Source organism: Bubalus bubalis, chromosome 9, assembly GCF_019923935.1.
Source record: "Bubalus bubalis isolate 160015118507 breed Murrah chromosome 9, NDDB_SH_1, whole genome shotgun sequence".
NCBI lineage: Eukaryota > Metazoa > Chordata > Mammalia > Artiodactyla > Bovidae > Bubalus > Bubalus bubalis.
In genome coordinates, this window is record NC_059165.1 from 90,809,115 (window position 1) to 90,834,687 (window position 25,573).

Below are 25,573 nucleotides of genomic sequence, written 5' to 3' on the forward strand. Positions count from 1 at the left end.
GAGAGCAGCCGCCGCTCACTGCAACTAAAAAAAAAACACCTGCACAGCAAGGAAGACCCAGCACAGTCAAAAGTAAATAAAACAAAAATTATAAATAAATAAATAAAATTAAAAAAATAAATAATTATTCAAAAACAAACAAACAAGCATGAGGTCCGTGAATGAAAAACATCAACATACCACGCACAGCAGAGAAGTCTCTTTGATAGGCCAATGGCTGATGTAAACATTCAGTCATTCATTTTGCAAATATTTATTATCTGCTGCATGGCAGGCACGGAGAACGAGCAGCCTCTGGCCTCTTGGAGCTGATATCCCAATTGTTGTTACTTTTCATTTTTTAAGTTTTATTGGAGTCTAGTTGATTTACAATGTTGTGTTAGTTTCAGGTGTACAGCAAAGTGATTCAGTGATACATATGCATATTTTCATGCTTTTTAAGATTCTTTTCCCTTACAGGTTATTACAAATATTGAGTAGAGCTCCCTGTGCTGTATAGTAGATTTTTTTTTGGTTATCTTAAAAAAAAAGGACATTAAAAAACTAATTTATTTATTTATTTTTGTCTATGCTGGGTCTTCCTTGCTGTTCGGGCTTTCTCTAGTTGCGGTGAGTGGGGGCTACTCTCTAGCTGGAGTATGCAGACTTCTCATTGTGGTGATTTTTCCTGTGGAGCACTGGCTCTAGGGCTTGTGGGCTTCAGGGGATGTGGCGCACAGGCTTAGTTGCTCTGAGGCATGTGGGGTCTTCCTGGATCAGGGATCGAATCTGTCTCCTGCATTGCAGGCAGATTCTTTACCACTGAGCCACCAGGGAAGCCCTATCTTTTGTTTTTTTGGTTGTACCCTGGGGCTTGTGGGATCTTAGTTCCCAGAGAAGCAGGGATTGAACCCTGGCGTGTGTTAGTGTGCTAAGTCACTTCAGTCGTGCTCGACTGTTTTCGACCCTATGAACTATAGCCCTCCAGGTTCCTCTGTCCATGGGATATCCCAGGCAAGAACACTGGAGTGGGTTGCCATGCCCTCCTCCAGGAGATCTTCCTGACCCAGGGATGGAACCCACATCTCCTGTGGCTCCTGCACGGCAGGTGGATTCTTTACCACTGAGCTGCCTGGGAAGTCCTATCTCAAACACAGTAGTGTATAAATACATAGTACTTTTCCATTGTCCTCCTGTGTGTTCAAAAGCTGATCCCAGAGAGCTGACTTAACAGCGGACCTGCCTGGCTTGCGGGCCACCATCAACAGCCACGTTGGGTGGCTCAGGCTTATATACACACTGAGCTGCCCCGTGGGCCAGGCGCTGTGTTGACTCCAGAAGGCTTGGGACTGCATGCCGGGTGTGAGCAGCCCCAGGGAAGCTCTGGGAGTGAGAGGAGATAGACCCAGGGCTGAAGGAAGCAGATAATGAGTGCCACGCCCAAAAGCTGGGCCTGTGTACCTCTGTGAACTTGGAATCTTGAACATGCAGGTTTGTGGGGAGACTGATAACCAAGGGGCAGTCTGTGCTGAGTCGGACCCAACCCACTTTCAGCTCTGAAGATCTTTTTTTTTTGTAATAATTGAAGTATGGTTGATTTACATGTTGTGTTAGTTTCCAGTATACAGCAAAGTGATTCAGTTATTGGGATGTATTAAAAGTTAAGTTAGTCGCTTAGTCATGTCTGACTCTGCGACACCACGGACTGTATGCCGCCCAGCTCCTCTGTGGATGGAATTCTCCAGGCAAGAATACTGGAGTGGGTTGCCATTCCCTTCTCCAGGGCAACTTCCCAACCCAGGGATCAAACCCAGGTCTCCTGCATTGCAGGAGGATTCTTAACCATCTGAGCCACCAGGGAAGTCCATTTGTATGTATGAATATACCTATAGCTCTTTTTCCAGTTATACGTATATATATTCTCTTTCAGATTCTTTTCCATTATAGATCATTACAAGATATTCAATATAGTTCCCTGTGCTACATAGTAGGTCTTTGTTGGTTATCTTTTTTTTTTTTAATTTTTATTTTTGGCTGCACTGAGTCTTCGTTGCTGCCTGGGCTTTCTCTAGTTGCAGTGAGCGGGGGCCACTCTTCGTTGCAGTGTGAGGACCCCTCATTGCAGTGGCTTCTCTTGTTGCAGGGCACAGGCTCTAGGCGCTCAGGCTTCAGTAGTTGCGGATTCAGTCCCTGGTGAGGGAACTAAGGTCCCACAAGCAGCAGGGTGTGGTCACATTTTTTGTTTGTTTAGTTTTTTAGAAATAGACATTTGCATTGAGATGACTGCAGAGTCGTATGCAGCTGTAAGAAATCATACGGAAGATGGCAGTGTGCCCTTCACCCAGTTGTCCCTGACTGTAACTGCATGCAGAACACACACAGAAGGGCTTCCCTGGTGGTCCAGTGGTTAAGAATCTGCCTTGCAATGCGAGGGACATGGGTTTGATCCCTGGTCCGGGATGATCCCACATGCCACGGGACAACTGAGCCGGTGCGCCACAGCTACTGAGCCCGCGTGCTGCAGCGACTGAAGCCGCCTGCCTAGAGCCTGCGCTCCACAATGACAAGCCTGGGCACTGTGATGGAAAGTAGCCCCTACTTGTTGCAACTAGAGAAAGCCTGCGCACAGCAACAAAAACCCAGCACAGCCAAAAAGAAAATAAATAAATAAATAAACACACACACATACACAAGGAGGCTATGCCCAAGGAAGTGGAAGATTCCTGCCAGAGGACTTGAATCTCAGCCAAACGACAGGATTCCAGTTATTGAGTTTCCAGCAAGTGGACTTTTTGAAAGTCATGATCTTCCTCCACAGGATTTTCCTTGTGTGAAAAAATGAACTTTTGCCTGGTTATCCTCTTGAATGGCCAGAAAAAACTTTCCAGCCCAACCGAGATAAAATGAACTTTTCCACACTAAGAAACATCCAGAGGCCCTTTGTTCCACTAAAATTGCAGATGGAATTTGAAGGGGCACTGGCTCAGCATCTTCCATTTCTTCCAAGCTCAAACCTTTCACCGGATATTATTAGGGGTAACAATCAGATGACTGGATTTGAAGATATCCCTTAAAAAAATTTTTTTTTAATTTATGTTAAATGTGGTGGGTCTTTGTTGCTATGTATGGGCTTCTCATCGCGTGGCCTCTCAGCAATAATGCTGAGCATGGGCTCTAGGGCATGGGCTTGGTTCTTGCGGCGCTCAGGCTTAGTTGGTCTGCAGGATGTGGAATCTTACCGGAGCAGGGATCGAACCCATGTCCCCTGTGTTGGCAGGCAGATTCTTAACCACTGTGCTACCAGGGATGTCCAGATTCAAGAAGATATTCTTAATGACCTGTCACAAAGTGAACTATTGGAAGAACCCCACTTGATGGTTGGAGATAAACTTGGTCGGCTATAATGCAGTGGGGTGCTGATGGAAATAGAGGGGCTGTGTTTTAAGGGGCTTCCCAGGTGACTCACTGAGAAGGCAATGGCACCCCACTCCAGTACTCTTGCCTGGAAAATCCCATGGACGGGGGAGCCTGGTGGGCTGCAGTCCATGGGGTCGCTAAGAGTCGGACACGACTGAGCGACTTCACTTTGACATTTCACTTTCATGCATTGGAGAAGGAAATGGCAACCCACTCCATTTCCAGTGACTGAAGCGACTTAGCAGTAGCAGCAGGTGACTCAGATGGTAAAGAATCTGCCTGCTAAGACAGGAGACCCAGGTTTGATCCCTGAGTCAGGAAGATCCCCTAGAGGAGGGAATGGCTACTCACGCTAGTATTCTTGCCTGGGGAATCCCATGAATGGAGGAGCAGAGTTGAGCACGACTGAAGTGACTGAGCACAAATGCATCTTGTTCATAGTCGTCTTTTTACCATAATTTGACGTGCATAATATTTAAAGTACTGACGTGAGAACACACACATACAAAGCTAGTGTAATATTGTCACTGAACACTGGCATTGACAACAATATACCACCTTAATCCAGATTTCACTAGTTTTACTTGTATTCATTGGTCCGTGGGTATATAAGTTCTATACAAATTTATCACTGTGTAAATTTGTGTATCTGCCCACTGCAATCATAATACAAAACAGTGCCAAAACCAAAAATGTGGCAGGTTGAATAACGCCCCCTCCCAAAGTCGTCCTGGAGTAGGAAATGGCAACTCCCTCCAGTATTCTTGCCTGGAAGATCCCATGGACAGAGGAACCTTGAAGGCTACAGTCCATGAGATTACAAAAAAATCACACACAGCTGAGCAACCAGCACTTTCACTTTCACTCACATCCGTACACGACTATTGGAAAGACCATAACTTTGATTATACAGACCTTTGTCGGCAAAGTGATGTCTCTGCTTTTTAATACACTGTCCAGGTTTGTCATAGCTTTCCTTCCAAGAAGCATGAGTCTTCTAATTTCATGCCTGCAGTCACCATCCGCAGTGATTTTGGAGCCCAAGAAGAGAAAATCTGTCACTGCTTCCACCGTTATCCTTTCTATTTGCCATGAAGTGATGGGACCGGATGCCATGATCTTAGTTTTTTGAATATTGAGTTTTAAACCAGCTTTCTACTTGCCTCTTCCCCCCTCACCAAGATGCTCTTTAGTTCCTCTTTGCTTTCTGCCAGTAAAATGGTATCATCTGCGTATCTGAGGTTTTTGATATTTTTCCTGGCAATCTTGATTCCACATTGTAACTCATCCAGCCCAGCATTTCGCTTCATGTGCTCTGCATAGAAGTTAAATAAGCAGGGTGACAATACACAGCCTTGTCATACTCAATTCCCAATTTTGAACCAGTCCTTTATTCCATGCAAGGTTCTAACTGTTGCTTCTTGACCTGCATACAGATTTCTCAGGAGGCAGGTAAGGTGGTCTGGTATTCCCATCTCTTTCAGAATTTTCCACAGTTTGTTGTGATCCACATAATCAAAAGCTTTTGTGTAGTCAATGAAACAAAAGTAGATGTTTTTCTGGAATTCCCTTGCTTTCTCTATCATCCAACAAATGTTGGCAATTTGATCTCTGGTTCCTCTGCCTTTTCTAAACCCAGCTTGTACATCTGGAAGTTCTCAGTTCAAGTACGGCTGAAGCCTAGCTTGAAGGATTTTGATCATAACCTTACTAGCATGTGAAATAAGCGCACTGGTATGATAATTTGAACATTCTTTAGCACTGCCCTTCTTTGGAATTGGGATTAAAACTAACATTTTCCAGTCCTGTGGCCACTGCTGGGTTTTCTAAATTTGCTGACATATTGAGTGCAGTACTTTAACAGCATCATCTTTTTGGATTTGAAATAGTTCAGCTGGAATTCTATCACCTCCACTAGGTCTGTTGGTAGTAATGCTTCCTAAGGCCTGCTTGACTTCACACTCCAGGATGTCTGGCTCTAGGTGAGAGATCACACCATTGTGGTTGTCCAGGTCATTAAGATCTTTTTTGTACAATTCTGTGTATTCTTGCCACCTCTTCTTAATCTCTCCTGCCTCTGTTAGGTCCTTACTCTTTCTGTCCTTTATCATGCCCATCCTTGCATGAAATGTTCCTTTGATACCTCCAATTTTTGTGAAGAGATTGTTAGTCTCTCCCATTCTGTTGTTTTTCTCTATTCTTTGCATTGTTCATTGAAGAAGGCCTTCTTACCTCTCCTTGCTATTCTCTGGAACTCTGCATTCAGTTGGGTATATCTTTCCTTGACTTTCATGTCTAAATTAATATTATTTTGTGTTGCTTGACTGTTTTCCTTTCTTTCTGCATTTTCTCACTTCGCTGATAAAATCTGGGCTTCCCTTGTGGCTCAGCTGGTAAAGAATCCACCTGCAATGTGGGAAACCTGGGTTCGATCTCTAGGTTGGGAAGATCCCTTGGAGAAGGGAAAGGCTCCAATATTTTGGCCAGGAGAATTCCATGGACTTTATAGACCATGGGGTTGCAAACAGTTGGACAAGACTGAGCGACTTTCACATTCACTGATAAAATTTATCCTTTGGAATTCGAGGAAGACCTAGGAGTCTAAAGTTTTTCTATGGACAAGAGGCTATTGAAGGACATGGGGTGGGGTAGGACCTAGTTCCTAGAAGGCTCCATAGGTTCATATTCAGTTACAATAAGATTTAAGAATGCTGTTCTGGGACTTCCCTGGTGGTCCAGTGGTTAAGAATATACCTGTGAATACAAGAGACCTGGGTTTGATCCCTGATTCAGGGAAATCTCATATGGCATGGGGCAACTAAGCCTATGAGCCACTGCTATTGAACCTGAGCTCTAGAGCCCTGCTCTGCAACAGGAGAAGCCACTGCAATGAAAAACAAAATAAAACAAAAACATGCACTGCCACAAAGGTAGCCCCTGCTCACTGCAACTAGAGAAAGCCTATAGGCAGCAATGAAGGAAGACCAGTGCAGCCAAAAAGAAACAAAGAAAGCAGGCCAAGTTCTGGCTTTCTGACTTGTTTTTCTCTGGGTTTTGTTTTTGTTTTTTTTTTTTGGTTTGCAGGATCTTAGCTACTATAGGAGGCATTGAATCCAGGTGGCCACAGCAGTGAAAACACAGTCTTAACTACTGGACTGCCAAGGAACTCCCTAACTCCATTTTAAATGAAGCTTCTGTTAATTAATTTTCACACAGATCTCCAATTCTAGGAGTGGACTTGCTGGGTCATCTGGTAATTCTACATATAACTTTATGGGCACTGGCTGAACTGTTCCCACAGTGGCTGCCCCATTTTACAATCCCACCAGCAATGTATGAGGGTTCTATGCCTTTGCCAACATTTTATTTCCTGAGTGGTGGTGGTAGGGGAGGGGGGGTGTTTTATTATTTTTTTTAAATCACAGCCATCCAGTAGCCTGAAGTGGTAGTTTTGTGATCTGATTTGCGTTTCTCCCTGTATTGCAGGTGGTGAGTATTTTTTTTCATGAGTTGGCCATTTATTTCTTTTCTTTGGGGAAACGTCCATTTGGATCCTTTGCCCATTTTTTGAACAGAGATTTTTATCTGTTTTGTCTACTGAAAAAAAAAAAAATACAAGTGACCCAGAGGTTGAGAGTTATGTTTTATTTGGAGGAAATTTTTAGGACTTAAGTCCAGGAGGCAGCATCTCAAGTAACCCTGAGAGAACTGTTTGGAGGAGAGTGGGGTGTGTGTGTGTGTGTGTGTGTGTGTGTGTGTGTGTTTAGGAGTCAGGTTACGTAGAAGTTTTGCAACAAAAGGCAAGTAGTCTGAACGTCCAAAGTAATTTTGTGAATTAAAGAAAACCAGGTTAACCCCAAGTTAAGAAATTTAGTGCTTTTCTCTGTATGAGAAAATGCTAGAGTCTAGGCTCAGTGAAATCATTCCTTTGATATGCACCTCAGCTATCTGGGGACCGTATCCTGTTTTCACACCCTGAGTTCCTCTGGGCTCACCAGAGGGAGTGACTGTAGTCTGAGCGCTGATAGAGGGCAGATATTCTTCTCCTTCGCAAGCTCCCTCAGGTTCATTGGCTCACACTGGAGGGCTACAATTGCTGATGACTGTGACATCCTTGGTTATTGACACCACAGGAAATACTACATTTCTCAGTTCCCTGCTTGGAGGATCTGGAGGAGCACCCAAGAGGACTTATAATATGGTATTGAATGAATGAGTGAGTAAATGTGTTTCAACAGGCAGTGGGGTTTGCACAAGCAGCAAAGCGCACCCACCTGCGCTTATCTGGGGGTGTGACTGCGTCATTCATTGCGATGACGGGTCTGCCCAGGGGGCACCTGTTTTGCGTGGTCCTCTAAGAACCACGCCTTAAACTGAACCGGGTCACTACCCCAGATTCCCACATAGCCGCCTCCTCAGGGCCGCAGATCCGGTTCAGGGGCGGTTGCCCTGGGCAACCTGTCGCGCCATGCTTCCTGTATTGATTCGAATCGCAACTTACGTCACGTCCTCCCGAGATGCCCGAGGCGCGCAGGCGCAACCGCGAGAACTGGGCGGGGCGTGATGGGGCGCGGGCGCGATGCTCGGGCGCGCGGGGGCGTGGCGGGGCGTGGCGGCGGCACGCAGCGCGCCGGCGCGGGGGCGTGGCCGGCCGCGGGAGCGAGCGCGCGGCGGAGGAGGGCGCCGGAGGCCGCGGAGTAGCGGCCGACGCCATATTAAGGAGCGCGGAGCCCGGGATCCCGTCAGCTGCGGCCGCGGCCGGACGCAGCGGAGCTGCGCGCAGCGCAGGTGGGCGCGTCGCGGCGCCGGGAGAGGCGGGGCCGGTGGAGCCAGAGGGCGAACGGGAGCGAGCCAGGTGAGGCGGCTGAGGTCTGGGGACCCGCCCCCTGGACCCGAGCTGCGACGCCGGAGCCGGGCCGGGCCTGGCAGCGGCGTGGGTCTGTCCTGGGTCCCCGAAAACGAGCCGGCGATCCGGCCCACCACTCCCAGGCTTGAGCCCCGCTCCGGGAGCCGGCCAGACCCCCGAGCGCCGCCCCCCAATCCGAGCTAGGCTCGAGTGACCTCAGCATCCCACCTCCCGTCCGAACCCCCATGTCCGAGCCTTCCCCCAGACCAGGCCCTGGATGACCTCCCCAACCCGAGCCACCTGCGGCCCGCCATCTCCCCGCGAGGTCAGCGTCCCCTTTCTTTCTAATTATGAGGTTGAGCTCTGACCACCCCTAAACCGGGGGACTCCCCACTCCGCCCACCAAAACGGCCGGCCGACGCCCTAATCGTACTCTGCATCTCTGGCCTGTCAGCCTCGGGTCTCCCGAGCTCGGGCCCGGCCCAAATTGAAACTGCCCCCCGCCCGCCCCCGAGCTGTCACGACTCACCCAGGCCTGGACCAACCCCCGTCCCCACCCGGATAAAACACAATCCAACCTTGTGGACCCTGAACAACCGGGCTGAGGGTGCGGAGACCCTATCCGTCGGCGCTCCCCATTGTACTCACCCTGCCCCTCTCTGCTCCTGGCACACGGAAGCAGTTAGACGACGAGTTTTGAATACTTAAGTGCCCCTCTGGCTCCCGGCCCCTCTGGTTTCTGCTCCTGCCTCCCTCCCTCCCAGTTTGTCCCGTTTTCACCACGACCCACCCAGAATCCACCTCTCTATTTCGCCGCTGACTCCACCAAAATCTGAGACCGCCTGGCTGTGCCCAACCGCCCTCCAGCCCGGGATCATTCTGGTCTTCCTCCAAGCACAAGCGCAGCCACTTGGGAAAGGCCACAGTCACCCCATCACAGCCATCTTCCCCAACTAAAAACTGACCCCCGCCTCCCATTGGCCTTACCTATTCTGACCTGCCCCCAATTAAAAGCCTGAGTTCCACTGTTGTGTCCCAGCCGTAACCCGTTTTGTTTTCCCCCATCATATCATTTCTGGGTTCACGGGGCCTTTCAGACTGGGGACTAGATTCCCCCACCCCCACCCTGGTACACTGAGCAATGACCTCATGCCTCTGGCTGTTGAGGCAACACCCCATCCTCTGTGCCCCTCCACCCCACTTCTTACCATCCTTTGAATGAGGACAATTTACCTAAAGAAAAACCATCCACTAAAACCTCATGCAGCCAGATCCCTCCCCCAGATGGGGCCAGGTGGGATTGTCTGTGTAATGAAGACCTTTGAGGGGGTCTCTTCTGATGGTAGGGGCTGGATCTGTCCTCTGGAAGCTGATGAGATGTGGGGGTAGGGGGGCTGTCCCCAGAGTGGTGCACATTGTTGCTTGGAACACCTCCCAGCCCACTTATGGGCAGACTGTCTCGTGCGTCCTCGTGGCCTGTGATGTGGAGGGTCCCTTCTGTTTTGGCCACGCCGGGCTCGTGTTTCTTCTGAACCTGAGAGAGGAGGCAGGTGTGCCGGCCACTCGCTGGTGCTTTGCGTCATGAGTGAGGTTTGATTGTTCCCAGAGGGTTCCATTAAGGATGCAGGCCCTGCCTCTCCAAAACCCAGAGCCCTGGTCCTCAGACAATGCTTGGCTCAAAGGACACTTGCTCTGCTGTGGTGGGGGGCAGCGTCTCCTGTGACTGCGCTGGCCAGCTTGCTGCCAGGACTGTTGCCCAGGAAGGTCTTAGAGTCTGTGCCTGGGCCGGTGGCGTCTGTCTGGGGCTGGGCACAGGGGACCTTGAAGCCTCACAAGGCTTCAGAAGCAGATCTGCATAGAAGCTCACACTGGGCCCTCTGTTGCTGCAGGAAGTCTCTTGCCATTCGTATTTATTGGGGCTGCTGACTGGGGTAGGTTTTGTGTACCAGGGACTTCTGCCTTTGGGGAGGCCCATGGTGGTGGTGGCTGTGGGGACCTTTTGCTCAGTGTTACTGAGAGGGATGAGGATCAGAAACCAATCTATCTTCCAATCTGTCTGGGACTCCGGGCTGACTTGAAGATCAAGGGACTTGTTCTTAAAGAAACCAGCCGACTTGGAGCACCCTATAATCCTTCTGGAGATTTTTGTCTGGGACACTGGTGATGTCTGGGGACATCTGTGGTTGTCACGACTGGGGAGGCTCCTAACTTTTGAAGGGGTGGGGCAGAGATGGGGCTCCATACCCCATGGCACCCAGGATGGTCTCCCACTGAGAGTGATCTGGCCCTGATCCTGAAAGTCCACAGTGCCAAAGTTGGAGGCCTGGAACCAGAGCACCGACCAGAGCCTGTGAGTGCAGAGTCTCCACGTCAGTGCCCTGCAAAGCTGGGGCGGGAGAGTCCCGGCTGGAGCGGATAGAGGGTGGGCAGTCCATCTTGGGGATTGGCACAGGGAGCCAGTGACCTGCAGAGCTGGGAAAGGGGTATTCAGCCCTCCTCTTCTGCCCCAGTAGCTCCCAGTGCTGCTGGGAGCAGTGCTGCTGCTGCGTTGTGTCAGCCAGCTCGTCAGCTCCACTGGTCTTGGCCTGCCTGCCCCTCACTCCCTCCCCGAGTCTTTGCTGCGGAGCCTGCCCAGTGCAGGCAGGGAGTGTTTAAGTCAAGGGACAGGCGCAGGGCCCAACCCCCAGTGACAGTCTCCACGGGACGTTGGTGGCCCCAACGGCTGTGTCCTGTGTCGTTGGCAAGTGACTGCCTCCTCTGCCTCAGCGTCCTCGTGCGTGAAGGGAGCGAGAGCGCACGCTGCACCCCCCTTGGCCCGGCCGCCTTCAGTCGTCCCACCACTGCTCACGCGGCAGCCTGCACCGTTCCCTCTGTCTTTCAGTCTCCTCCACTGTTGTTCAGTCATTAAGTCGTGTCCAACTCTTTGCAACCCCATGGACTGCAGCACACCAGGCCTCCCTGTCCTTCACCATCTCCCAGAGCTTGCTCAAACTCAAGTCCTTTGAGTCAGTGATGCCATTCAACCATCTTATCTTCTTTTGCCCCCTTCTCCTCCTGCCCTCAATCTTTCCCAGCATCAGGGTCTTTTCCAATGAGTTGGCTCTTCGCATCAGGTGGCCAAAGTATTGGAGCTTCAGCATCAGTCCTTCCAGTGAATATTAAGGGTTGATTTCCTTTAGGATTAACTGCTCCAGTGATGTTTCTCTTATTATCTGATTTTTGTGGGTAACAGCTTTACTCAGATGAAATCCTCGTGCTCCACAATTCACTCACTTAAATTGTGCAGTCGGGTGGTTTCAGTGCGTTTGTGTGGTGTGTGCATCTGTCACCACTGTAGTTAGAGCATTTCCATCAGCGCTCACTCCCAGCCCCTTCTCACCCCTGGCGACCACTAACCCACTCTTGGTCTCTGGATCCGCCTATTCCTGGCATTTCATATAAATGGCATCACACAACATGTGTTTTTTCGTGTTTGGCTTTTCTCACTGAGCATCATGTCTTTGGGGTTCATGCTGTAGCATGTCCTCTTTTCTGTGGCTGGATAATTCTTTGTGTGGATGGGCTCTGTCATGATGTCTCTGCGCCAGATGGCAGGCCCCTGGGCTGTTGGCACTTTCTGTCTGTTGTGAGAGAGCTGCTGGGGACACAGGGGCACCCTCCTCTCTATCTCGACTAGGGTATCTCTGCTCACTCTTGATGGCCTCCCCTCACCCTCAGTTTCCTGTCCTCATCTGCTGCTGGTGCCCAGACCTGGCTCCTGACTGTGGCCCACGTGGCCAGCGGCCCGTCAGCCTGCCCTAGGTGCCATGTGGCGTGTCCAGAAAAGGTGGCCCTTTCCTCAGACCTGCCCACCCCCCTCCCTTGTGTCCCCCAGCCTCACCTGGGACTCCTCCTCTCCACCCCCCATCTTGTTAGGACCACCTGCTTTCTCAACTGAGCAAGCAGATCCCAGCCCCCCACAAGCCCACTAAACCACCTCTCTTCAAGCCCCTGGCCCATCCTTTCCCACCCCTGCCACCAGCCGCCCCAAGGCACAGCCCCGGAGATTGTGACAGCCTCGTAACCTTTCCCTCTTCCTGCTCCCAGTGTGCTCCCCCCAGACCATGCCTTCCAACCCCCTGCTCTTCCCCAGATCAGAACTAGCCTGGGAGTCATAGGGTTGTGACCCTCAGTGAGAGTGTCATCTCTATCAGGCCTGAAGCTGCTGCGGGAGGCAGGGTCAGGCTGCCATGGTGACGGGGAGGCCGCTTGAGGAGGTGGGGGGAACAGATGGGGGGTAGGCGTGTTTGTCTGCACTCATAGAAGGGCTGAGCACTGAGATGTCAGTGCTAGTCTTCAGAACCGGAGGAGGCAACTTTTCCCCCTAAAGAGTCCCCTAAACCAGAGGGTCCCCATCAAAACGGGGGGTGCAACATCAGTGGGTGGGGCCAGAGATGCTGCTCAAACCCACAGTGCCCAGAAGGGTCCCCACAGGGAACAACCTGGCTGCGTATCAGTATGTGTGGAGGGGGCTGCCCTCAACATGCTAGGCTTTTCCTTCTGCCGCTCCCACTCTGGACCCATGGGTGGGAACCACAGTGAGGAGATGGAGGAAGTACCTCTGACACTCACGGCTGCTTGTGAGGGGTGAGGTCCCTGTGCCCAGGTGTGCAGGCAGATGCAGAGATCTGTGAAGGCTCTGGGGTCCTGGTGGGACACAATCAGAAGTTGTGATCATATAGATAGATGGTCCTGAGTCACTGCTGTGGCGCTCAAGTCCTTCTTTCCGTGGGCTGGCATCCTTTGAGCTGCTGCAGACCTAGATGCCCTTAAGGCCTGAAAGCTTCACCCAGTCTGACGGGAGGGGGTGCCCTGTGAGCTAAGAGGTGAGGGTGAGGGTTAGAGTGGTAGTTTCACCTGGAAGTGAGACTCTCTTGGGGGTGTGGTCATGGGCAGGAGAGCTGTGTTGACCAGGCTCTCCATGCCTCCAGGCTGTGAGTCCTCCCTACTTGGCAGCTCCTACACCTGCCCACACATGGGGCTGTAAACCTCTGCTAAATGAGTGAGTGAATGAACGAATGACAAGAAGAGGCTCCCCAGATGCGCTGCCGGGCCTCCCCACCCAGTGATGCTCCTTAGTCACTTGGAAGACACTCTGTCCCCTACTGGGCGCAGCCCGTTCTGACTCTGGCTATCCTCAGGCCTGTCCTTCCTTGTCCTTAGATGTGAGGGGCTGCTAGCTGGTTGGGTCCCCTCTGCAGGTGCTGCTGCTAAGTCGCGTCAGTCGTGTCTGACTCTGTGCGACCCCATAGACGGCAGCCCACCAGGCCCCCCAGTCCCTGGGATTCTCCAGGCAAGAACACTGGAGTGGGTTGCCGTTTCCTTCTCCAATGCATGAAAGTGAAAAGTGACAGAGAAGTCGCTCAGTCGTGTCCGACTCTTCGAGACCCCATGGACTGCAGCCTTCCAGGCTCCTCCGTCCATGGGATTTCCCAGGCAAGAGCACTGGAGTGGGGTGCCATCGCCTTCTCTGTCTGCAGGTGCAGCCACTCCCTGCTCAGGTCCCTGTCTGTGCCTCCGCTGTGGCAAAGCCCAGAGCCCAGGTCCTAGTCAGGAGTCAACGCCTGTACAGCCGCGGCCAGCCCTGTAGCCAGCAGGAATCCCACTCCTTTCATGTTCTCAGGACGATCCTCCCTTATCCAAGGGGAGACCAGTCCTTGTCACCTCTAGGAACAGTAGGGGAGAAAATGGGGCCCTGCCCTGTGCTCCCCACATGCCGCACAGCCTATATTGCTGGGCAGTGGAGGGGCAGGAAGCAAGGCGGCTGGGACCGTTGTGCGCCCCTCACTGAGCCCGGGAGACCAGCTCCGCTCCCTAGCGTCCCCTTTGGGTCAGACTTCCTACCAACTGCCCCATGGAAGTTGCGCCCGGTTTCACCCCTGCACTTGTGGTGTTACTCCATTATCCCCACTTTTGAGATGAAGAGACAGGTTCTGAGAGGAGAAGTTGCTTGCCCGAGCCAGTTAGCCAGTAAGGGTCGAAGCCCAGACTCACAGCCAGCTCTGTCCCCCTCCACAGCCTGCCCTGGCCCTGGTGATGATCGCAAGAAAGGGATCTGCCAGGGCTGGCCGGCCTGCGCCCACGTGGAAAAGGCAAAAGCAGAGACTCTGCTGGGAGCAGAAGATTGGAAGACCCCCCCATTTCTGGTTGGGTCTCTCGTGGGACTTCTCCCACACCCCTCAGAGTCTGGCTGGAACAAGACGACCAGTTAGCCTGCCTTCTCAGGGGCTGATGGTCAGGAAGCCATGGACTGGCACCAGAGCTACCACAGTCTTTAGGTTCTTCACCTGCACGCCTCATGGGCCGGGAGGGTGCCTCCTGGAGGGTTAGGGACCCCCTCAGAGGCTGTGCCCCAAGATGATGGTTCTCAGGGAGCCCTAGTATTGGTCACCGTGACCCCTAATTGGATAGCTCCCACTGGAGCCGACTGGTGCTGCTGCATCCTAGCTGTAATGACCAGTCCCGAGAGGGCCTGGGAGCTTTAGACGGTTGGCCTGCTGGTGCCAGGGTGCTCACCAGCCTCCTGAGCCCCAGGGTTCCTCCTTTGTGGAACAGAGATAGAATTGAGTCTGGGGACTGCATTGAGTCATGCACCTGGACTGTCTGGCTCTTCGCTGGCTGCTGGAGGGGCACAGGTGGGCTTCGTGTCCCTGCCATCAGCTGTGTCCTGACGGCCTCCCCACAGGGCTGGGAGCAGAGTCCCATCCCCCGGGATGCAGTTCCCATGGGCTTTTCTGGCTTGTGTCCTCAGAGAGCCTCTGGGGAGCCTGTGTGAATTCCCTCCCAGAGGCCAGATTTACCCTCTCTAGGGTGATGCTGCGCCCCCCCCCCCCCACCTCAGGGGACACTGGACTGTGTCTGGGGACATCAGTGATCCACACAACTGGGGGGATCCTCCTAGCATCAGACACGTGGGGGCCTGGGGGGCTGCTCTACACCCACAGTGCCCTGGATGGCTGGGATGTCAGCAGTGCCTTGGGAATGGGGGAGGCCAGCAGCTGCCTGGAGTCCTGAGTCATGAGCCACATCACGGGGTGTCTCCTTGGCCTCAGAGCCCCACAGCAGGAAAACAGCGGGAGTGGTTCTCAAGATAAGCAAGGCCCCAAAGGACCTGCAGTTGGTCTGAGCACTGCTGGAAGCAGGGGACGGCCCTGTGGGCCTGGCACAAACTTGCCAGGGGTATGCCCAGGATGCTGCTCTCACCTGAGGAGGCCTTGCCAGCGACAGAGGGAGGGGCTCACTATCCTGGGTCCTGCCCCACAGGCCACTGTCTGACCTCATTTCCTCTGTGGGCTCAGGGAAGGGTGGTTTCTGCTCACTCACCCTTGGGGCTGCAGTGACTGGAGGCGAGCACCTGCCCTTGTGTTCTTCCTCGGGTGGGACCCCAGCTGTCAGGAGGGCTCTTGGGGCTTGGACACTGGGTTATCTTCTGGCCCCTGGGTCCCTGCCAACCCAGGGCCAGCCCATGCTCTGTCATTTCACTGGCCTGGTCCTGTAGGGCCTCCCCCCAGCACTGCATCGGATCATCCTCTCTGGAGGGCCGTGACAGGCACTGGGGTGTGGAGTGGCATCTCCGGCACCCACAGTCATGACAAGCACAGATGTCCCCAGACTCGGCCCGGTGTCCCCAGGGCAGAACCACTCTGGTGAGGACCACTAGGTTGTACTGAGTGCCTGGTAACTGGAAATCCTGCAGGCTGGAGGGCTGGCTGAGGGCAGGAGTTGGTGAGAAACTGCAGGGGAAGCCTCCTCCAGTGGGGCAGTGGCTGGAAACCCAGGAGTTAGGAGACAAGCAAAGGGGGCAAAGTGTTCCTGTGCACAGCTGGCCATGCCCCTACCATGGAGACTCTTCCGGTCTCATGCCGGGTGTGCATGACCCCTGCTGTGTCTGGCTGCTTATTTCTGTGAATGGCTGGCAATTTCCCGAGACACAGATTCCAAGAAGCACAGTGACAAGGCAGGAGACCAGGGCTTCCTTCCTCACTAGACCCTGCCCTCTAGTTCCTCTTCCCAGAGCCGACTGTCTAACTCTTCTGAAAGCAGCTTGTTCTGCACAGCGTGTTGTGTGTGCAGTGGGTCCCCAAGACCCCCACCCCTTTACCACAGTGCCTCTGGCAGCAGGGGAAAAAGGCCAGGCCCCCCAGGTAGACATCTGAGCTCTGTCCCCTGCTTTCCTGAGCAGCCTGCGTACAGCAGCTTCCCTGTACACATGGGTTTGCACGTGTGCCAGAGTTTCTAAGGGGAAATTCTTCGAAGTCAAAAAGGATGTGCGTTTTTAGATTTTGAAAGCTGTTGCCAGATTTCGGCTCCTGCCAACAGCGGGTGGGAGTGTCTCCTCCGCGGCGAGGGTGTGTCCTCTGATCCTGGAGCTCTGCAGCATGAGGCGGGAGTCAGCATCTCCTGTCTGCCTCTGACCCTCTCCCTCCCTCTTATAAAGACCCTATGATGACGCTGGGCCTCCCGGGGAGTCCTGGGTCGTCCCCATCTCAGGGGCCTTGACCCTGTCCTCAGAGCCCGTTTTGCCATATAAGGAACGCAGCCACGATCAGGGACTAGGGACCGCTCTGATCCTCAGCAGCCACACCTGTCAGCAGTGAGTCACCTGCCCGCCACACGGCCTTCTGCAGACTCTCCTGTCAGGACGTAGCCCACAGATGGCGAAGGACACTTCACATGGGCGTGCTGATTTAGTGCACACCCGGTGCCTGGACACTCAGCGTCTTAGCAGCAGCTCCTTTGTGCATCCTAGAAAACCAGTCTCCACGTACTCTGCAATGACCTCAGTGCTTTGGGTGCTTAACTTCAGGTGTGTGGCCTGCATCTGCACTGCTCTCTGGGCCCTGCCATCTGACCACACAAGGAGCCGCTAGGGGCATTGACATGGTGGCTTTGGTCTGTGAATGGAGAGGCCGTGGTTTCCATCAGCTCTGTGGGCAACCCCCTCACCATCCCTGAGCTGAGGCCCCAGAGGGGGCGCCCCTGAGCACGTGGGCTCCAGGGAGCTTTCTGCCCGCCATGTGGCAGCTGAGGCTATGTTTAGGTCTGTGGAGTACATTCAGTATGTTGGGCTGGGAAGTTAGCCCTCTGAGCCTGGTTTCCATGTCTGCCAAGCAGGGACAGCCACTGACCTAACTCGGACGCTGGAACAGAGCTCAGTGGCTCCTCTCAGTGTCCTGCCTGCTCATAGCCTGCTCACGGGCCCCCTGGGGGAGGAGGAGTAGAAGGCCAGAGAAGGAGATGACTGGCAGTCATTTCAGAGGCTTTGTCTTGTGGCCACAGTGGACAAAACGTGTCCAGGGACCTCTGCCAGACAGGATTCCAATGGCCACGAAGGGGTGGCTTCTTTCACAGATTCACCTGAAATGGGAGTGGGAGTTGGCAGTGTTGCCAGCTCATTTCTCTCAGCGGGAAGTCCGTGACAGGGATGTGGGCCAGCACGGGCTCAGAAGAGCCCCAGGCCAAGTGAGGGGGTCCTGTGGGCCTGGGGTGGGGGAGGGAGGGCAGGTGGACCTCCAGGCAGGATCCCTGTTTGCCCCACCTGACCCCTGACCCCTTGCCCAGCCTTGCCGTCCTCATCTTTGCAAGAGGGTGCAGGCAGCAAATTCACAGGTGACTGGTGGCTGTGTTACGGCCCCTCAGGGTCGAACCCCACTGGCTCTGCTTTGGCCAAGTGTCTGCCTTTGGGCCAAAGCCACACTGAGGACACCCTATGCGTGGCACAGTCCCAGTGAGGGATGGGGACCTGACAGGCTCATGCCAGTGCCTATACCTCAGCCCAGGGTTAGGCCCAGGAACTCGGGGAGTCTGTGTCTGAGGTGTGGAAGTAGGACGTAGGCAGGGCCACCTGAGCATCTTGTAGTCTCGTGGTCACATATAAGGGCAGACGTTCTTTGATTTCCTTTCTGTCTGCATGGATTTGACGACTCTGGGACCTCCTAAGAGTGGAATGACACAGCGTGTGACCTTTTCTGTCTGGCTTCTCTCACTGAGCATCATGTCCTCAGGGCCCACCTGGGGTGGCAGTGTCAGGACCTCCTTCCTTTTTTAAGGCTGAGTGACTCCACTGTGTGGAGGGACCACATTTGTTCATCTGTTCACTGCTGACGACTCTTGGGTTTCTCTTCTTGGTTTTCGTGAATAGTGTATGTAAAGGCACTTGTATACTGGCTTCTTTGTGGGTCTGTTTCCTTTCTCCTGGGTGTATATCTGCGTATATCTCGAAGTGCACTTGCTGGGTCATGTGACTGTGTATATTTGATTTCTTGAAGAGTTAACGGGAGAGGGGCTGGGGGGTCAAGTGTTTAACAGGGACAGAATGGGGAGTGAGTGTTTCATGGGCCCAGAGCTTCAGTTCGGGAAGATGGGACAGTTTTGGAGATGACGGAGGATGGTTGCACAACAGTGTGCGTGTGCTTAGTGCCATTAAGCTGCACACTTAGAAGTGGTAACAATGGTGAATTTTATGTTATGGGTACTTTACCATATATTTTTTTTTAAGGCAGGAGTGGACTTCGCCAGGGCACTACATCTAGCAATTTGTATTAGTAAACTTAATTTCTGGCCAGGCTTTGCTTTCTTAGTTCGTATTTGGTCTGTCACCGCTGTGTGCTGGCCTGGAGGCTCAGGGGCTGGAGCTGTCTGGCCCGACCTGCACATGGCCTCCAGCTGGAGGAGTAGACTGACGGTGGTGGGAGAGGTGGCGGGCGCTGGGGGCGCAACGCTTGGCCCCCACCCCAGCCTCATGCTGCCCTCCATCAGGGTAGGTGACAGGCTCGCGTGTGGTCGTGGGCACCCCGGACCCGGGTCTGCTGTCCCCCTGGGAAGGGTGCGCTGCTCTCTGAGGCGTCCTGTCCTAGAAGGTGCACAGCCCTCCTGCCTCAGGCCTCTCTCTTCAGCCTCCCCTCATGCCGCACTCTGACTCCGGTCTTCAGAGAGGCCTCCTGACTGGGGGACCTGGGGGGGGGAACCTGTCTGTCCACTGGCGGCGACATCCCTCCACCAGGCAGGCCTCGTGCCCAGTCAGCTCCGTGGGAAGGGCCAGGCAGCTGATGGACCCCCTCCCCACTCCTGCCCCCTGTTCTGTGCTTTGGGACCAAAGCTGCTCTGCTTAGAGAAAGAGGGATCAGCACCACCCCTCCTCTCTCTAGGGGCCCTAGGAGCGAGGATGTGGTCCAGAGGTGGCAAGACCCGGGCCTGTGCGGGAAGAGGAGGGGGCCTGGGGGCAGGTTCCCCACAGGACAACCAGAGAGGAGCCTGTCTGCCCCATCACGGCCCTCCGGGCTCCTGGGGGAAGGGCCCACCCACATAGCGGGGGGACTTGGCTGTCGCCCAGGGTACCCCATGGTCACCAGCGACCAGGAACCGCTGTCTGCTGGTGCTGACCTCTCCTCCTCTCCCCACCAGGCCATCCAGGGCCGCTGAGCACGGCTGGCGGGCCGTGCCTGCCCGCCTCACCATGGACCAGGACTATGAGCGGCGCCTCCTGCGGCAGATCGTCATCCAGAACGAGAACACGATGCCGTGCGTGAGTGCTGGGGCTGGTGCGCCAGCGCCACCCTGCCCAGTGGAGCCTGTGGAGTGGGGCTGGTGGGGGCTGTGCTCAGCCACGGGGCTTTGTCCCTTGAGAACAGAGGTGTCCAACAGGTGACACACACGTCCTCCCCATGGTCACACCCAGGTGTGAACCCCCTAGTACCTCCCCACACTTCTCTGCTGCTGGGGCCACAGACCCCTCATTCTCTGGGGGACTGGAACAGAGCAATGGGGGGAGCTGTTTTTCTCTTTCCCAAGCTCCTACCCCCTCCACCATGTTGTAGGCTCCCAACACGTGGCAGGCTGTGCCCACTGCTTCTCAGCACTCTTGGCTCTGCACAGGCTGTCCAGAGTGGGCTCCTTCCTGCCTCTTCCAGTGTCTGGGGTTGTTGGCACTCCTGGGCACACAGACCTGCCCACCCCACCTCTGCCTTGTCTCTACGTCCCCTTCCTCTGTGTGCTGATGTCTCTGTCTCCTCTGAGGACACAGGCCTTAGGTTTGGGGCTGTTCTGCTCCAATGTGAGCTCATCTTAACTTGAGAACACCTACAGAGACCCTATTTCCAGTTAAGGTCGCACCCCAGGTCCCAGGGGCGGGACCTCAGCATATCTCTCTGGGGAGCACAGTTGAACCTCCCTTATAGGAGGAAGGGCGTTCCTGGGACATTCCCACTGCCTGACGCCGGGTCCCGGGAAGAGACAGTGTGGGGATATGGGTGGCGGGACACAGGCTGGAGGCTCTGTGTTCTGTGCCGCCCGCTCTCCTGTCCGTGTGTGACCCTGGGAGATGGATTGCAGCTCGTGGCGATGCCTGCACTTGGGCTCTCGCTCTCTGGCCACTTCCTGCCCAGGGAGCGGGACACACGAACTGAGCCTCAGACGTGGTGCCACTCACAGGTGCCAGCACATGGGTTACTCCCAAGATCAAACCCTTAGCCAGAGGCCACGGACAAGGAGACATAGCGGGTGGGGCCTTGGTCAGGGAGGAGACACTGGCCTTGGGGGCTCTGAGGCACCCAACCCACCCTGCCGTCCTTCCAGGTGGCAGAGATGCGGCGAACCCTGACCCCTGCCAACTCCCCCGTGTCCTCCCCCAGCAAGCACGGAGACCGCTTCATCCCCTCACGAGCTGGTGCCAACTGGAGCGTGAATTTCCACAGGATCAACGTGAGGGGCTGCTGGAGGGTGGAGGGCGAGACCCTGACTGTGCAGCCTGGGGGCAGGGGCCCATCCTTCCCACTCACTCTTCCTTCCCCTCTCCACCCACAGGAAAATGAGAAGTCCCCCAGCCAGAACCGGAAAGCCAAGGACGCCACCTCGGACAATGGCAAAGGTCAGCACTCAGGTTCCCCCAGCCCCAGGCCCCAACCCCCAACCTGGCCTCACGGTGCTTGGTGCCCACAGATGGCCTGGCCTACTCTGCACTGCTCAAGAATGAGCTGCTGGGCGCTGGCATTGAGAAGGTTCAGGACCCACAGACAGAGGACCGCCGGCTGCAGCCCTCCACGCCTGAGAGGAAGGGTCTCTTCACGGTGAGTCTGCTGGCCTCCGCCGCCTCCTGGTCAGCCCTGCTGGGGGCTGGAGTCCCAGATGGTGGGGGGCCCCTTTAACCCCTGCCTCACACCAGGCTCACCCCAAGCCGCCCACCACCCCTTTCAGGCGCGAGCGCCAGGGCAGTGTCAGGGGCCCGGCTTGGGACCCCCCTGACACTCTGAGTTGAGGGGCTGGTGGCTGTGGGGGCAGAAGATGGGCGGACGCCAGCAAGCCTTTGGGAGGACACCTCAGGGGCCAGGCCTGGTTTGCTGGGGACACGTGTCTCTAGCCAGAGCGCTTCCGGCTTGGCGCCCTGTGTGCTCTCCCCCCAGGGGCTCAGGGCACCAGGGCTTTGGGGCACAGCATCCGCTCAGAGGTATCCCCCCCTGCAGTACTCCCTCAGCACCAAGCGCTCCAGCCCTGATGATGGCAACGACGTGTCCCCATACTCCCTGTCCCCCGTCAGCAATAAGAGGTGAGTCCAGACCCGCACGGGGTGGGGAGGGGCTGTGCACAGCTCAGGGAAGTTCCTGGAGGAGGCTCCAGGCAGGGGGGAAGTGGGTTATCGGCACTCAGGTCGGCTGAGCACCCATGGTGGAGGGTTGGTGGCCATGGGGTTACCCACAGGTCTGGAGTCACAGAGTGTCAGTCAGGATGAGCCCAAAACACCGGGGCTGCTGGAGAGGGAGACTGTGAGGTCCGTGCAGTCACTGCAAAGCCACTACCCCTCCCCCTCTCTGCAGTCAGAAGTTATTGCGATCTCCACGGAAACCCACGCGCAAGATCTCCAAGATCCCCTTCAAGGTCCTGGATGCTCCCGAGCTACAGGATGACTTCTACCTGAACCTGGTGGACTGGTCCTCCCTCAACGTGCTCAGTGTGGGGCTGGGGACCTGTGTGTACCTGTGGAGTGCCTGCACCAGCCAGGTGGGTTCCTCTGAGCGCGTGCACGTGTGTGTGTGTTGTGGAGGGTGATGCTAGGGAGCAGCCAAGCCAGGCCGGGCCCTGTGTGAGCAATGGGGAAGCTGCTGGGGCCTGGATAGTTCCCAGCCACCCCCTTCTCCTACTCCGTCTCCTCAGGGTGCAGACCATCCCTGCCACGGGCTGCCTTCCAGAAGTTAGAGTTTTTGCTCCCGGCTTGAGCACAGGGCCCCCAGCCAGCAGTAACTCCCCCTCCTCTGAGTGGCTGCTGGCCCCCAGGGTGGCATGTTTGAGGGACAGAACTATATGCTGGTGGGTTCAGAGAAAGTGAGTGGAGCCCCCACAGGGACACCGGCACACCCGCATACACATCCCCTACAGCCCGTGGCCAACGCCTGCTGCAGGGCCCCCCGGCTGTGATGCCCATGCCCCTCCAGTCTGTGCAGTCAGCATCCCTGTGCTTGTGTGTGTCCCTGAGCCCCCAGCTACCTCCTGGGGCCCACAGTGAGGCCGTGGCTCACAGGCCTGAGGTGTGAGCGAATGAGAGAGTGAAGGGGTGGGTGGATGGATGGATAGACAATCTGGGCCTTAAAGGAGGAGTCGGCCCCACATCTGTTGCACCAACATGACACCTTCCACCAGGTGACCCGGCTCTGTGACCTCTCTGTGGAAGGGGACTCAGTGACCTCCGTGGGCTGGTCTGAAAGGGTCAGTACACCAGCTCCATCCCCTTGCTGGGCAGGGTAGGCACAGGGGAGATCTGACTGGACTTCACTGGAAGGGACTTCCACAGTGGTGGGGGCCTTGCACACCCGGAAGGAGCCTTATGGTCATTTGTCTAGCCCCAGTGACATCTGCACCCTGGCTGTCCTCAGCCTGGTTAGATGACAGACACGGGGGTGGGCAAGTTTGCTCCACACGTTGACGCATGTGGATGTCTGAGCATGCATGTCATGTGGGTTTTACCAACCTAAGCTCCATATGACTTATCTGCCTGGGTTCTTAGGAGAAGGATCCTATGGCACATGCGTTAAGAGACTTTGGAAGAAAGGGGGAGGGGAGGGCCCCATCTGGGCCTGACACCGCCCATGTTGCCATCCTAGGGGAACCTGGTGGCTGTCGGCACACACAAGGGTTTCGTGCAGATCTGGGACGCCGCTGCGGGGAAGAAGCTGTCCATGCTGGAAGGCCACACGGCGCGCGTCGGTGAGGAGCCACCTGGGGGCAAGGGTGGGGGTGTGCTGTGGGGCCAGGCCACATCCTCAGCCTACCCTCCACCTGGCCACAGGGGCACTGGCCTGGAACGCCGACCAGCTCTCATCCGGGAGCCGGGACCGCATGATCCTGCAGAGGGACATCCGCACGCCCCCCCTGCAGTCAGAGCGGCGGCTGCAGGGCCACCGGCAAGAGGTGTGCGGGCTCAAGTGGTCCACCGACCACCAGCTCCTCGCCTCGGGGGGCAACGACAACAAGGTAGGCCAACCCCTCACTCCCTGCAGCCCCCTGTGTGGAGCAGGGGGAATGGGGGTGTGCCGAGGGATGCCAGCCTCACAACCCCATTCCTGCAGCTGCTGGTATGGAACCACTCGAGCCTGAGCCCCGTGCAGCAGTACACAGAGCACCTGGCCGCTGTCAAGGCTATCGCCTGGTCCCCCCACCAGCATGGGCTGCTGGCGTCCGGTGGCGGCACAGCTGACCGCTGCATCCGCTTCTGGAACACGCTCACGGGGCAGCCGCTGCAGTGCATTGACACTGGCTCCCAGGTGTGCAACCTAGCCTGGTCCAAGCACGCCAACGAGCTGGTGAGTGTTGGGGTACAGGATGGGTGGGCGGCAGGGGGCCAGGCGGTCAGGCCCCGGCCAGCCAGGTCTGGCAGAACCTCAAGGTGCCCACACTCAGTGACCCCCAGAGAGGCCCAAGGGCTTTCATGGGCAATGTGGTCCCCGTGTCAGTCCAGTCGTGGACCAGGGAGCCAGGCTGGGGGCTGTCACCTGCTGGTCTTTGCACCCTTCAGGCAGGCCCTGTGTTCTTGTGCCTGTGGATGCATCTGGGGGCCTGGGACCCCAGCACAGTGCCCTTTCTGTCCCCTAGGTGAGCACACACGGCTACTCACAGAACCAGATCCTGGTCTGGAAGTATCCCTCTCTGACCCAGGTGGCCAAGCTGACCGGGCACTCCTATCGGGTCCTGTACCTGGTGAGTCTCCCTTCCAGGCCCAAGAGGCAGTACGCCCTGCCGCCCAGGTCTGTCATCCCATCTGGGCCAGCTCCGGGCCCCGGGCCCAAGTGACAGGTTGTGGCATTGTCACTCTGAGTCTGTTTCACCAGCTCCCTGCCCTGTGAGCAACGGTGGCTCTGCCCACTGTGATCTCCAGGTGTCTGCCTGCACATGGAAGTGGAAGATGCTGCAGATAACCCCCGTGTACTTGCTCAGGTCTTCTCTAGACGGTTCACTAAGCAACCATTCTCACGTGTCTGGAGACAGGAGCCCCTCTCCTCAACGCACATGCCCTCGTCAGCATTTTGGTGTTTTCCAAAAAAAAGTTTTGTCCTTAAGCCAGCGAGTCCTTTGCCGAATCGCACAGCGAGACCCTCGTCACAGCAGGCAGGATGTCCTTGATGTTTTCCCCGGGTGCCTGCAGCTGCGGGGACAGTGGCCTCTCTCTCCTCCCGTAGGCCATGTCCCCTGACGGAGAGGCCATCGTCACCGGTGCTGGAGACGAGACACTGAGGTTCTGGAATGTCTTTAGCAAAACCCGTTCAACAAAGGTAAAGTGGGTCGGTATCAGCGCCAGATGTTCCCAATTGTGTGCCCCCAGCATATCCTGCCCCCCCACCCCTGCCCTGCCAGCCGGGATCTCTCCAGTACCCCCCACCCCTCTGCTTCTGCATCACCTGGCCCCCTTGCACATCCTGGGGTGCTCACCATGCTTGGTGCCCGCACAGGCCCCTCCTGGCCCAGAGCCTCGGGGTCCCTCCGGGCAGAGCTTCCCTCCCATGCCTGAGTGGCGGGGCTGGGCTGAGGGCTCAGCATTGCCCCTGTGTGTCCTGCAGGAGTCTGTGTCCGTCCTCAACCTCTTCACTAGGATCCGGTAAACCCACAGCTACCGGCCGTTCTGGTCGCAGAGCAACACCTTGTCAGCGTGCATGGACTCTCTGCTCCCCCCAACATGGGCCCAAGATTGGCAGCAGGGTGGGGCGGGAGCCGGGCCTGGAGAGACCCTGAAGATTCCATTAAAGCCTGATTGCGAACCCTGTTGGCCGGTGTTTGGGGCAGGACCGGGGCGGGCAGCAGCAGGAGTGGGGC

General features: G+C 55.6%; 2 protein-coding genes across 7 annotated transcripts in view; one reads left to right on the forward strand and one right to left on the reverse strand.

Moving 5' to 3' along the window:
• The window catches only part of DOHH (deoxyhypusine hydroxylase), a 24,288-nt gene extending 15,310 nt beyond the window's left edge, over window positions 1-8,978 (reverse strand). The window contains exon 1 of the mRNA XM_044947923.1: window positions 8,891-8,978. The gene's annotated coding sequence lies outside the window, so the exon portion shown is untranslated. The remainder of the gene's footprint in view (window positions 1-8,890) is intronic.
• On the forward strand, window positions 8,044-25,518 carry FZR1 (fizzy and cell division cycle 20 related 1). 6 transcript variants are annotated; one of them, XM_025293175.2, is made up of 14 exons: window positions 8,045-8,251; window positions 19,685-19,805; window positions 20,855-20,980; window positions 21,083-21,146; window positions 21,218-21,345; window positions 21,679-21,821; window positions 22,090-22,273; window positions 22,910-22,975; window positions 23,371-23,473; window positions 23,556-23,740; window positions 23,836-24,069; window positions 24,359-24,463; window positions 24,943-25,044; window positions 25,321-25,518. In XM_025293175.2, exons 2-14 carry the CDS (start codon window positions 19,737-19,739, stop codon window positions 25,360-25,362), a joined length of 1,551 nt encoding a protein of 516 aa, XP_025148960.1. In that variant the 5' UTR covers window positions 8,045-8,251; window positions 19,685-19,736; the 3' UTR covers window positions 25,363-25,518. The 6 variants fall into 6 exon arrangements, with proteins under 6 accessions (XP_025148964.1, XP_025148960.1, XP_025148963.1 ...); XM_025293178.2 differs by having other exon boundaries at window positions 8,046-8,251; window positions 24,943-25,035; XM_006047874.3 differs by having other exon boundaries at window positions 8,047-8,251; window positions 21,739-21,821.
• Window positions 25,519-25,573: the final 55 nt, after the last annotated feature.

Coding starts and splice junctions, on each gene's coding strand:
- FZR1 (XM_025293175.2), top strand. CDS start 19,737: ATGGACCAGGACTATGAGCGGCGCCTCCTGCGGCAGATCGTCATCCAG. Junction 21,147..21,217: donor CACCTCGGACAATGGCAAAG/GTCAGCACTCAG, acceptor TGGTGCCCACAG/ATGGCCTGGCCTACTCTGCA. Junction 24,070..24,358: donor CCAAGCACGCCAACGAGCTG/GTGAGTGTTGGG, acceptor TCTGTCCCCTAG/GTGAGCACACACGGCTACTC.